General features: G+C 41.6%; 1 protein-coding gene across 1 annotated transcript; it reads right to left on the bottom strand.

Moving 5' to 3' along the window:
* Positions 1-633: 633 nt before the first annotated feature.
* Positions 634-13,723, bottom strand: LOC142451728 (tubulin alpha chain-like 3). The gene is made up of 3 exons (XM_075553407.1): positions 13,585-13,723; positions 3,208-3,356; positions 634-1,578 (listed from the first exon to the last, which is right to left on the bottom strand). The coding sequence occupies exons 1-3, from the start codon at positions 13,706-13,708 to the stop codon at positions 634-636; spliced, it is 1,218 nt and encodes a 405-aa protein (XP_075409522.1). The 5' UTR covers positions 13,709-13,723.
* Positions 13,724-14,353: the final 630 nt, after the last annotated feature.

The raw sequence follows: 14,353 nt of genomic DNA, 5'->3' as shown, positions 1-14,353 counted from the left end.
TATCACTTGAACTTGAGACTGGTGGATCTTGTTACCTTTCATTGCTTCAGTGTGATATATCATCTGGACCTGTTTCACTAAGCTCTTGAGCTACTTACTGTTGCTGACCCACCCTGCTGCTGGCTGCCTGTGGGCAAGCTCTGCTTGCCATGCCCAAGGGAGGACTCCACTATCTTTTTCCTTGACCTTGGACCCGGCAGCTCAAGTGAGTTGAAGGACTTCCAATATATTAACTGCTCCATAAAAGTGAGTTGAACTGAAACCTCTGTACTGATGTGTAGACTAATTAGCAATTATATGTCTTCTTGCTGCATAAATCTATCTATCTATCTATCTATCTATCTATCTATCTATCTATCTATCTATCTATCTATCTAACTATCTAATCATAAGTGTCCTGGTTTTGCTTCTCTAGAGAACCCTGCCTAACACAACCCTTAAAAAGCACAGGTTGAATTAGCCTGACAATGAAAGATATTGGCCAATTTAACTTTGTGTGGGAATTAGGGTCTTGCCTGAATGTCCCTCCCCACCACCCCCCTTGTTAAATACACGGAACTTTATTTCATGTATAATGGATCCTAAAGAAAGTACCTTTTAACTTCCAATGCATTTCTTTTAGTCATGCTTCCATCAAACATTTTGCCCGATTTCCTCATAGTCCTTCTCCAGGACTGCCAAATCTTCCCTGGCCTCTATGAATTCCCCTTCATCCATGCCTTCCTTAATGTACCAATGCACAAAGGCCCGCTTTGCATACATGAGATCAAATTTGTGGTCCAGGCGGGCCCAGGCCTCTGCAATTGCCGTAGTGTTGCTCAGCACGCAGACAGCCTGCTGGACCCTCGCCAGGTCCCCTCCTGGTACCATAGTGGGAGGCTGATGGCTGATGCCCACCTTGAAGCCGGTTGGACACCAGTCTACAAACTGGATAGAGTTCCTTGACTTCAGGGCTGCGATGGCCGCATTTACATCCTTAGGGACCACATCTCCTCGGTACAGCAGGCAGCAGGCCATGTACTTCCCAAGCCGAGGGTCACATTTGACCAGCTGGTTGGAGGACTCAAAGCAAGCAGCAGTGATATCTGGCACAGAGAACTGCTCATGGTGCACCTGCTCAGCAGAGATGATGGGCGCGTAGGTCGTCATGGGGAAATGTATTCTTGGAAAAGGTACTAGGTTGGTCTGGAACTCAATTAGGTCCACATTCAAGGATCCTTTAAACCGTAGGGAAGCAGTAATAGAAGATACCGCCTGACTGATGAGCCTGTTGATACTGGCATAGGAAGGGCGTTCCACGCCAAGCTTACGCTGGCAGATGTCATAGATGGCCTCATTGTCCACTAGGAAGGCGCAGTCTGAGTGCTCAATGGTAGCATGCGTGGTGAGGATGGAGTTGTAGGGCTCAACTATAGCAGTGGAGATCCTGGGGGCTGGGTAGACTGAGAACTCCAACTTAGTCTTCCTGTTATATTCGACCGAGAGTCGCTCCATTAGGAGAGATGTGAATCCGGACCCAGTGCCTCCTCCAAAGCTTCGGAAAATCAAAAATCCTTGAAGTCCAGTGCACTGCTCTACCTGGGAGAGGTCAATGGGATGTGAGAACACAGGCAAATAAGTCCAGAAAGAATCATTATGATGGTAGGATACAACCAGTCCCACACTGCCCCCTACCTCCCCACCACCTTCTCAAAAAAAACTTTTCAGAAAGGATTGGTTTACCATTGTTAAACAAACAGATCTACTCTGAAAAGTAGCTGAATTCTAGAGTTCATTCAGTGCCTAAGAATTTCACTATAAGCAAAGGACACACAACTAACTGCCTTTCACTGTCCTCCATGAATGTATCTGCATATGCGCTAAAGCAAAACCTTTTATCCAGAAAAAAATCCACCATGTGACTAGGAAAATCACTTTTTCCTTCACTAAATGCCTCTCATTTCTGCACCCGATCTTCTGTGCTGGTGTAAAAGGTTCTGTGTTTCCTAATGATCATGCCAAGCATAAAAATCCTTCTTAGACATAGGAGTCCATTGATTATGGCCTTCAAAGAAGAATGGGCTGGGAGAGAGAGCGGATGATCTGCTTCTTAGAGATCACAGCCATCGGCACTTAATGGAGCATGATTTGCTCTGTCACACATGAGGTCACGCTGGGTTGGAAATGACTCAACAGCAACTTTGGGCTTTGGTTTTAAGTGGAGGGGCTGCTCTCCAGGTAGGGTGTGCCTCCTGTGACTTTTCAAATGAGGCTTGCTATTTGAAAATGATACATTTTGGGATGCTTGGACACCCATGGGCATCTGATAACTCTGCATTAGGAGACCGGTGTCGGGGGATTAGGGGAGAGGCTACACAGCAAGTATAAAGGCTCCTTCCCTTTCCTGCACAATGAAGGGTAAACAACGCTGAGTTTAGGGCTCTGGGAATGTCATCCATGGGTATCACTGAGATAGTCCAAGGTGACAGACTGGGTGGAACCGATGTGGTGGTGGGTCGTTGCTGTTACTACCCTGTTTCCCCCAAAATAAGACAGTGTCTGTGTTAGACAGGGTTCTCTAGAGAGACAAAACCAGATTGCTAGTAATTTTATACATATATTAGGCCCAGAACAGTGTCTTATATTAAGTTTTGCTCCCAAAGAAGCGCTAGGTCTTATTTTCAGGGGATGTCTTATTTTTCCATGAAGAAGAATATGGTACACATTTATTGTTTGTTTTATTAAAAGAGACCTTGAACTTCCCCTGTGCTCCGGCTGCACCACGGCCAACTGTGTGTGCCCACCACTACGGTCCAGAGTCCAGAGTTACGGTAGCTTTGGGGGGTCTTATTTTCGGAGAGGCCTTATTTTCAGGGGATGCCTTCTATTTCGGCGAGAGGCAAAACTGTAAGTAGATCTTATTTTGGGGGTATGTCTTACTTTCAGGGAAACAGGGCAGGTGTCCTCGAGTCAATTCTGCTCACAGTGACCTCACGTGACAGAGTAGAACTGCTCCGTAAGGTTTTCCAGGCTGTAATCGCTATGGAAGCAAATCCCCATGTCTTTTTCCTGTAGAGCTGCTGGATGGGCTCCAACTGCCAGCCTAACCATTGCATCAGCAGGACCCCCTTTGGTGGTGAGTTATGTTGGTGATCCTTGGGAGGAGTCCCAGTATGAAGCAGAAGCTCCCCAAGCATGACCCCATCTACAGGGAAGAAAGCTACTTACCAGCTTTCGGATCTTCTCTAACACCATGTCGATGATCTCTGGCCCCATAGAGTGGTGGCCCCGGGCATAGTTGTTTGCAGCATCCTCCTTTCCACTAACAAGGTGCTCTGGGTGGAAGAGTGAACGGTACTTCCCTGTACGAATCCCATCTGTAGAGAATGAAAGGTCAGTGTTTTAAATCTGGTCGCCTTTGATCCTGGCCCTCATCTTTCCCCCAAATGTTGAGGTAAAGGAATAAAATGTACACTGCTGAATTAACTGTTCAGACACTAGGGGGGGGGAAGGAGCACTTCACCCTGGTGGTGCAAAGGATTAAGCACTTGACTGCTAATGAAAAGTTTCCTTAGTGTCCAGTGTCCCTCAGCAGCTCTGTGGGAGAAAGCTAAGTCACATGGCATTAGCATGAGTTGCAATTAACGCAACGGTCCCCAAGAACAAAAACAACAAATTCAGAAAAGATATCATTTCATATATATATATATATATATATATATATATATATATATATATAAAATATGCTTTTCAACCATATACTCTACAGCACTTTGATATTTTAAGGCAAGTGTTTCTATTTACAGAATAACCAGCTGGCTACTATTGAGGAACATGTGTAAATCTTAATGATTGGCATGTTTTGAAAGAGTCTTTATTGAAGATGTGACAAACTCAAAGGCCCACGTGACTCAAATTCAGGGAACAAGACACCAATCCCATCCTTTTAACTTTCTGGGTCTTTCTCAGAAAACTGCATACCTAACCAAACGTTCTCAACCAACATCTATGGATTTCAATGGCCTTTCCCTATTTTCATCCAGCGGCTCCGTAACTTTCTTAACGACAATGTCATTTAACTCCACTTCACTTGAATTATCATCACTCAGGACTATTTTACCTCCAAAAGCTAAAACTTGCAAACTCCTTACTCTGATTACAATCTCCTTATATCCTTTGGCTATGCCCTTGACCCTGCCCTTAACAATCTTTCCAGCCTCATCTTCCATTGCTCCGCTACGCGGATCCTAAATTCTAACCACATGGAATTCGCTAGACTTGCTGCGTGCCTTCATACCTCTGTGAAATTGAAAATGCTATTTGCTCATGAAAAACAGATTTGGGTTAATTCCAGAGCTAGTCATATATGCTTCCTCCTTGCCCTTTCTGCACCTAGTACAAATAATAACAATGATTGTTGGTATTATTATTAGGTTGAACCACATGAAATTGATATTTGTTCAGGTCAGACATTGGCAATTTAACTTAATATTGTTGTTATACTTATTTACATTTCTCTCATACTTTTTGGATTATAGGCTCTTCTAACAGAGAAATGACATCATCTAGTGGTGATTAAAAGCACTTTTATAGGAATGTGTGACAGCTTAAGTTATGTGCCAATCTGGCCAGGACATACTTCTCAGTGGTTTGATGGACATGATGTAATCACTTTCCATTTCATGATGTGATATGGTATGAGGAGTCAATCCATTGAACAGGGAACTTCCTCGAGGATGTAGCCTGTGTTCAATGTACAAACAGATGTTCCAAAAAGGTTGTTCTTTTTCTCCACTCTTCATTCTCCTGGTCACCTTCAATGGCACTCAGCAGCTCTGGCCCCGGACCTCAATATAGAGGCCTGAAGAAGTCTCTAATCTGCCACCTAACCTGAAGATTTTGGATTCGCCAACTCCCCACAACCTTGGAAGGCAGGCAGAGGCTGACCTGCCTATTTGTAGGAGTTAACTCCTGCAACCACATGACCCAGCAGGTCTTCAGCCTCTTGTCTGACCCACCTATTTGGGATTTGCCAATCCCTCAACTGAGTGAGCCATTCCTTTGAAGCAAATTTGTTTATGCACATATTTATATATGCTTCACTGGTTTAGCTCCTCTGGAGAACCCAGATTAAGATAGAAGACAAATTTAGACTTAAGCCTAGTTCTATTCTCTGCAACTCAGGATCGTAGACAAATTTCTTAATCTCTCCAAGACAGCTTCCTCATCTATAAAATGAGGGGGAAAAAAATAAACTAACTGACAGAGTCCTTGATACAATTAAAGAAAATATTCACATAGTTCCTCAGCTAACGAATAGTAGCCTTTATTGTCAAGGGCAGTAATCAGTATTTATGCCCTTCGATGCTCCCACCAGCTTACTGAAATAAATCTTTATTGAATTATATTAAACTCTTTCTCAGAATAGCTTTGTATCCATCAGCCTCTCCACATCCTCAGCACCAAAATTGATTTCATTTTTTTGTGCATCCAGGCTGACTCCCTGCTCAGAGCCACACTCTTGGTGCTAGCCTGGAGCCCTGCTGACCTTCCCTACCCATATGCAAGCTGACCAAGTATTCAATACCAGGCTGGTATTGAAGACAGGAAATGGCTCTCTAGGTCCCTTCAAACTCACAATCTGCAGACCTCTCATTCTTCCTTGTTAGGCTCTGTTTCATTTCTTAAAATAATGGTTCTCTGCTTTTTCTCTCTTCTTCAAGTTCTCACACACCATTGTTTCGATCACAAGAGTCCTGAATGAAGGGCTCTTTTGTTCCCCTATTGGTATTATTGGTACTTTATTTTTCAAATATGTTGTTGGATTTTTTTCTTTTTCTTTTATAAATCATTTTATTGGGGGCTCATACAATGCTTGTCATAATCCATACTTCCATCCATTGTGTCAAGCACTTTTGTACATTTGTTTCCCTCATCATTCTCAAAACATTTGCTTACAGGTACATAAGCAAACGTGGTGAAGAAAGCTGATGGGGCCCGGCTATCAAAAGATAATAGCATCTAGGGTCTTAAAGACTTGAAGGTAAACAAGTGGCCATCTAGCTCAGAAGCAACAAAGCCCACATGGAAGAAGCTCACCAGCCTGTGTAATCACAAGGTGTCGAGCGTGTGAGGTATCGGGCATCAAAGAACAAAAATCATATTGTGAATGAGGGGAAGCATGGAGTGGGGATCCAAAGCCATCTGTAGGCAACTGCACATCCCCTTACAGAGGGGTTTTAGGGAGGAGAAGAGCCAGTCAGGGTGCAATGTAGCAACGATGAAACATACGACTCTCCTCTAGTTCCTAAATGCTTCCTCCCCACCAACTATCATGATCCCACTTCTACCTTACAAATCTGACTGGATCGGAGGATGTACACTGGTACAGATAGGAACTGGAAACACAGGGAATCCAGGACAGATGATCCCTTCAGGACCAGTGATGAGAGTAGCGATACCGGGAGGGTAGAGGGAGGGTCGGGTAGAGAGGGGGAACCGATTACAGGGATCTACATACAACCTCCTCCCTGGGGGACGGACAACAGAAAACTGGGTGAAGGGAGACGTTGGACAGTGTAAGATATGACAAAATAATAATTTATAAATTATCAAGGGCTCATGAAGGAGGGGAAGCGGGGAGGGAAGAGGAAAAGTGAGGAGCTATTGCCAGGGGCTTACCTGGAGAGCGGGTGTTTTGAAAATGATGAGGGTAACAAATGTACAAATGTGCGTCATACAATTGATGCATGTATGGATTGTGATGAGTTGTATGAGCCCCAAAAAATGATTTAAAAAAAAACACATTTGCTTTCTACTTGAGCCCTTGGTATCAGCTCCTCATTTTCCCCCTCCCTCCCCGCTCTCCTCTCCCCCATGAACCCTTGTTAATTTATAAATTATTATAATTTCTTCATATCTTACAACATCTGACATCTCCCTTTGCCCACTTCTCTGCTGTTCGTCCCCCAGGGAGGAGGTTGTATGTAGATCCTTGTAATCAGTTCCCCCTTTCTCCCTCACCTTCCCTCTACCCTCCAGGCATCGCCACTCTCACCACTGGTCCTGAAGGGATCATCTGTCCTGGATTCCCTGTGTTTCCAGTTCCTATCTGTGCCAGTGTATAGAGATGCTCTTAACCTTATGGTTTTCTACCTCAGGGAAGAAAGAGAACGCAGGGAGAAAAATTACCCAAGCTCCCAGTGTTTGTGTTCTGGGTAACCCTCGCTTTAACTTCCCCTAAAACCACCTTTTTTCTCTCAATTCTGACTACAAATATGTTCGACTGAATTCTGCTTTTAAAATGCAGTTAAAACACTAAAGAGATTAACAGCTCAATTAAAAAACGGACAGAGGGTTAGACTAGACATTTTTCCAAAGGATATAAACAAATGGCCCATAAGCCCATGAAAAGAGGTTCAACATCATTAATCATTAGGGAAATGTCAGCCCAAACCACAATGAGATATCTCCTCACACTTACTAAAATGGATATAATAATATTTTAAAATAAATAAAAAATATATAGTAAGTATTGGTGATGAGTGGAAAATTGGAATACTTCTCCATCACTAGCAGGATATAAAATGATAGTATATTTATGAAAAACACTTTGGCAGCTCCTTAAAAAGTAAAAGATAACATTACCAATGATCCTTCAATTCCATTCCTAGGTATCGTTTATACAATAAATCTGAAAATAGGGACTCAGACAGATACCAATATATCAAAGTTTATGACAGCATTGTTCACAGTAGGCAAAATAGCAGAACAATCCAAGTGTCCATCAACAGATTAATGGATAAACAAATTGTGGTATAAAATAAACTGAGAGGGATATTACTCAGTCATTAAAACGAAATGAAATTGTGATGTATCTAAACGCGTGGAACTTGAAAACGCTATGCTAAGTGAAATAAGCCAGATACAAAATGACAGATATGGCCCGATTGCACGTACCTAAACGAGTTGTTGTTGTTGTTAGGTACCAGCAAGTTGGTTCTGATTCATAGTGACCTTATGTGTTAGTCTGGGTTGACTAGAGAAACTAATCCAGAGACACTCATATGTGTATAAGAGAGAGCTTTATATCAAAGGGTAATTGTATATTAAGAAAACATCACAGCCCAGTCCAGATCAAGTCCATAAGTCTGACATTAGCCCATATGTCTGACAGCAGTCTATAAATTCCTCTTCAGACCCATGCAATACATGCAGTGATGAAGACTCAGGAAGTCTTCTGGATCCAATGGTAGTGGAATCACTTCAGTGCTGGCGTAGGTCTCCAGATGGCTCCTCCAGCTTCAGGCCTCTGGCTGGGATCAGTGTGAATCCATGTGTCTTGTCAGCAGGAAGACGAAGCAGTGGGTGTGTGTGTCCTGACACCAGGGAGGAAGACAGAAGTTCCCAGAATCCTCAGGAGAAGACCAAATCCACCCAGAGACATCGTTGGCTAGGACCTGATTGACAGGCTAGGCTCCACCACTTCGCTCATGTTAATAGGGGGTTATGTAACTGCCACATCCTGTGTCCACCAGAAGGAAACACTACCTGATCCTGAGACATCCACACAGCCATTAGGTTTGAGCCCAATATTGTTGCCAATTTCTCAATCCTTCTTTCTTTTTGAGTCATCTTCTTTTTTAATGTCCTCTATTTTACCAAGCACGAAATCTATTTCCAGGGACTAGTCTCTCCTGATAACAGGTCAAAAGTATGTGAGACAAAATCTTGACATCCTCAATTCTAAAGAGTATTCAGGCTATATTTTATCCAAGATAGGTTGGTTTGTCCTTCTGGCATTCCATCATAACTTCAATATCCTTTGCCAGCACCATAATTCAAATGCATGGAGTCTTCCTTTTTCAATGTCCAACTCTCACATGCATATGAGACAACTGAAAATACTATGGCTCACGACATTGCACCTTATTCTTCATAATAACATCCTTGCTCTTCAACATTTTAAGGAAATATTGCCTAATGCAATACTTCACTTGATTCATTTTTAAACAGTTTTTATTGACAAGTAATTCACCTATCACATAATTCAATACTTAAGTTTATTAGACTTGTGCATTCATCACTCAAATTAATTTATAACATATTCTTTATTCTTGTATTCCTTATAATTAGCTTCCCATTTCCCCCAGCCTTTCCTGTTATAACTCTAAGAGACTGTTGATCTAGTTGCTGTCTCAATAGATTTACCTATCCTGAATTTCATATAAAGAAAATCATTCAAGTAAAAGAAAAAACAAGCAACAATAAAAACAACTACAAGTCATTTGATTTCTTGACTGCTGCTTCCATGAGAATTGTGTGCCCAAGCAAGATAAGATTCTTCACAACTTCAATATTTCCTCTGTTTATTATCATGTCATCTATTGATCCATTTGTGAGAATATTTGTTTTCTTTATAGCGACTTGCGATCCATACTGAAGACTGGGTCATCAGCAAGGGCTTCAACCCCTCTGGGTTTTCAATAAGTAAGGTGGTATCATCTGCATATCCCAGGTTGTCAGTATGCCTTCCTCCAAACCCAATGCTGTGCTCTTCTTCACATGGTCCAGCTTCTCTGATAGATTGCTTCTCAGCAAACAGATTGAGTAAGTATGGTCAGAGGATACAACCCTGATGCACCCCTATCCTGATTTTAAACCCCTCAGTATTCCCTTGTTCTGTTTGTATGATTTGAATTATTCTGGAATTCCCATTCTTCTCAATGCGATCCACTATTTGAATGAGCCACACAGTCAGACGCCTTTGCATAGTCAAGAAAGCACAAGGGGACATCTTTCTGGTATCCTCTCTATCTGACTTCAGCATTGATATCTCCTTACTACGTCCATCCTTTTCTGAATCCAACTTGAATTTCTAGCAGTTCCCTGAACTGCCATAATCATTGTTGAATGAGTTTCATTACAATTTTATTTTCATGTGATTTTAATGATATGACTTGATAGTTTCCACATTTGCTCAGTCACCGTTCTTTGGAATGGGTACAAACAAGGATCTTTTCCAATCGGTTCTTCAGATAGCAACCTTCCAAATTTCTTGGCATAGATGAGTGAGTGCTTCCTGTGCTTTGTCAGCCTGTTGAAGCATTCCCATTAATATTCCATCAATTCCTGGGACCTTCTTTTGCACTAATGCCTTCGGTGTAGCGTTAACATCTTCCTTCAGTACAGTGGTTCTCGATCAAATGGTACTTCTTAAATGTCAACCAGTTCTTTTTAGGACAGTGACTCTGTGTATCCCTTCCTTCTTTTTCTGATGCTTCCTGTATCATTCAATATTTTTCTCATAGAATCTTTCCACATTTCAACTTCAGGCTTGAATTTTTTCCTACAGTCCTTTCAGCTTGATATATGCTGAGTGTGTTCCTTCTCTTTGGTTTCTAACTCTACAGAACAGGCAGATTCATAGAGACAAAAAGTAAGGTAGAGATCACCAGGTGCTGGGTTGAGAGAGAAGTTATAGTTTAATGGCTTCAGACTTTCTGTTTGAGCTGATAAAAGGACTTTGATAACAGATGGAAGTGATGGTTGCACAACACTTGAATATAATTAATGTCCTGAAATGTACCTTTATAAGTATCTAAAATGAAAAATACTATATTAAATATACTTTACCATAGAAAGAGCAAAAAACAAAACCACAACCAGAAAACATCTTCCGTGTATAAGCAAATGTGGCGAAGAAAGCTGATGGTGCCCGGCTATCAAAAGATATAGTGTCTGGGGTCTTAAAGGCTTGAAGGTAAACAAGCGGCCACCTAGCTCAGAAGCAAAAAAGCCCACATGGAAGAAGCACACCAGCCTGTGTGATCACAAGGTGTCGAAGGGACCAGGTATCAGGCATCATCAGAACAAAAAATCTTACCATAGTGAATGAGGGGGCAAGTGCAGACTGCCACATCTTTCTCCCAAAGAGCAGGTTGGTGAGTTTGAGCCACTAACCTTCTGGTTAGCAGATAAACTCTTTGCCACTGTACAAAAAGGACTCCTGCCTTATATTTGGGAGGTGGGGAGATAAAAGGGGCTTAAACATGCATGGAAAATGACATTAAAGTAGGATGAAATTTTCCCATGAACTTCCTGAAATCTTTTGATATATACATAGAATGCCACAATAGGACTTAATCTAGATACACACATGTAGCTTTTGTATTTGCTGAAGAAAATGAGTACTTTCTCTGCAGGTCAAGGCTCTTTATTTAGGCTGTGTTCTGGATAACCAGGGAATTTCTCCCATTTATCTCATTTCTGATTCCCTCAACCTTGGACCATGACCCTTAATTAAATCCCGTATTTTCCTAGCTTCTTTGGATTGGCATACGTTGAAAATATCTGCAATAAACTGTAGGATGCGGGTCTCACATTGCTGCATCAACTTTATTTACCAAATCCCACAGGGATTACTCCACCTTACTTAGGTTTCTGGAACACCTAAATCCAGCTAAATGTTCACAAATGAAAGCTCACATATTCTCTTAGAGCCTTTATAACTCAAGTCAGAATACATTGGAGGTTGTGTAATAGAACCTCTCTTAGCCTCCATACTAGTCAGACATGCTCTTAAAGCTATTAGTACTAAATAACATGTTATTGTTTCACAACATCTTATAGAGTAACACTGAATCTGTATCTACTAGGTATCTTCATTGCAATAATTCTTAACTTTAAACTTCTAACTAAACTTTTGTAATCTTTTAATTCATATTAACATCAAGCCTACATTCTCCATCAATTTGTTACTTGATTCTGCCTTTGCTTTGATAAGGAAATGGGCTCCAATCTAACAGGGACAGGCAATAGCTAACAAAGATGGTCACAAAAACATTTTTCATCTTTTGTGTTCTTCTACCTATTTCCACTGAGTCAATCCCACCTCAGAGTGACCCTACATGTGAGAATAGAACTGTCCCTTTGGGATTCTGCGACTGTAAATCTTGACTAGAGCGAAAGACCCCATCTATCTCCCTTTGGGTGGCTGGTGGGGTCAAAATGCAAAACCCACGACACTACCCGGGATCCTTTGTGTTCTAGCACCTTGCTATTCCCACACCCAGATACGATGTCTATATTCCTGTCCCTTCAACCATAAGAATCGCTGACGTGAGACTATTTGTCTTGTAAGGCTAGGTTATAAACATGCCATGTACTCGTGGAATGTTTGCTCTTGGAATCCTGCCCAGTAATCTGTAGTGTGAATCATATCAGGAAGGAATAAGGCTCTCCCCCACCGGGCTAGGTCCGTCATCAGTCAACAAACAGCATCATCTTGTCAGTCGTATGAGTGAGCCAATTTGGAAGTGAGTCTTCTACCTGCCTCTTGAGTCTTTTTAGCTGACACCACATGCAAGCAGGAAGAGGGGCCCCTCGGAGCCCTGCCCATATTTCATATTGTTGAACAAATGAGGCATGCTATTGTTTTAGGCCACTGAATTTTAGGCTTGTGACATAGCAATAATTAACTGCATATTGGTCGTTCATTGGCAGAAATTGTGCTTTCTATGTGGGAAATGTAGGGTTGATTCCACCACCTAACAGCAGAGGCTTGCCTATTGCTATGATGCTCAACCAATTTTAGCAGAGCTTCCATACTAAGACAGACTAGGATGAAAGGCTTGATAATTAACCTCCAAAAAAACAGCCAGTGAAAGCCCTGAAGATAACATGGTCTGATCGCCAAAAGATCCCTGAGGATCACGCAGGACTGGGGAGTCTTTTCCCTTTGGCATGGGTTTGCCATTATTGCTGTGTTATAAGTCTAAAATTCAGTGATTTAAAACAATAACATTCCTAGTTTGTCACAAGGCAACTAAAAACATATCGTATCAACCCCAAATGAACCTTTCTCCCTAGTTTTTAAGTCAATAAGATTCCTTCTCTGTATATAATAGTTCTCTACTTCCGCTTAAAGAATTTTTATGCAAGATTCTACAAAGTCTGCTTTTAGAAGATTTATTTGGATACTTGCTTCTTTAGAATTATTTTCAAATATTTTACTCTTTCTTTTTTGTTTGTTTGAAACAAGCTATTTGTCACTAAAGACTCCAAGTCCGTTCCAATTTTACTTTTTCTCCTTCTTTTTTAAACCACTGTTTAGGTTTGAGGAACAAGGAATCTGGAGGGATTTGGTTTGTTTTTAAAGAAATATGTGTGTGTTACATAGCTCATCTTAAGAAATTAAAAAACAATATCCTGTTAAACCCTCCAAATTCTTTGTGCACCCCCTTCATCCTGTCCTTCTCCTTATTCCTGCCCCAGCCTCTTTCTAAATAAGTAATGCCAAATACTCAGAATCTCTGCCAGCCAGCCTCTAGCAAGTAACTCTCAAATCTAGGAGAAGGCTTCAGTGTTCTGTTAGAATAGATGCATATGAAAAAATTAGGATGATAGTGTCTCATCATGTGGGGTGATGTTTGTCATTTGGTTATGTTAATCACCCTCAATGACCATTAGACTTGGTCCTAAATGTGGAAAAGGTCCAAATGATCTGATTCAGACAGATTATTCTAATCCGCAAATCCTATCATTGATACTCGTCTATTTTGATTGGGGGTCGGATTCGGTGCTGGAATTCAACATTTACATTACCTACAGCAGTTGGTTCCAGGTCCATGAGAAGAGTTCTGGGCACGTATTTCCCAGTTTTTGTTTCAGAGAAGAAGCTATCCCATCCATCCACATGCTCCGTTTGAGCATTTTCCAATTGGTCCATCGGCCTGTCACAAATGACACCATCCGGCTGTATCCCATGCTCCAGGCAATAGAGTTCCCAAAGAGCATCCCCAATCTGGACGCCAGCTTGGCCAATGTGAATAGAAAGGCACTCCCTCTGTAAGAAGCCAAAGAAAATTAGAATTGAGTGGGCATGTTTAGGTAAGATGAGCGATGTTACTCAGAACTTCTGGTTAACACTCAAAGAAGATGTGCAAGCTTAAACCAACAAGAGAGAAATTTGATAAGGAAACCAACAATCAGAGCATATAGCTAGGCTTCAGAAACACTGCAGACAAAGCATCAAATGCCACTGAAAGGGATTTTTCAGCAACAGAAATCAAGCACCTACTGGGTATTGAGCTAAGGACTACAGTAAGAATAAATTTAGCTAGTTATTTATTTGGAGGTGACAGGGAAAGTCAGTGTTTACCTTTGTGACTCATAAAATTGCAGATGCAGTAAAGATGCTAGCTTTTAATCCCCCAAGGTTTTACATTGACTCCCTAGTCTCTAAATTAGGAGGTCTGGTGGCACTGTGGGTGAGTCATTGAGCAGCTAGCCACGAGGTCAGTAGTTCAAACCAGCCAAGCCCTCCTTAGGAAAAAGATGAGGCTGTCTGCTCCTGTTAAGATTCAGTCTTGGA

The sequence above is a fragment of the Tenrec ecaudatus genome, chromosome 6 (assembly GCF_050624435.1).
Source record: "Tenrec ecaudatus isolate mTenEca1 chromosome 6, mTenEca1.hap1, whole genome shotgun sequence".
NCBI classification, from domain to species: domain Eukaryota; kingdom Metazoa; phylum Chordata; class Mammalia; order Afrosoricida; family Tenrecidae; genus Tenrec; species Tenrec ecaudatus.
This window is presented reverse-complemented; position numbering and strand designations above follow the sequence as displayed.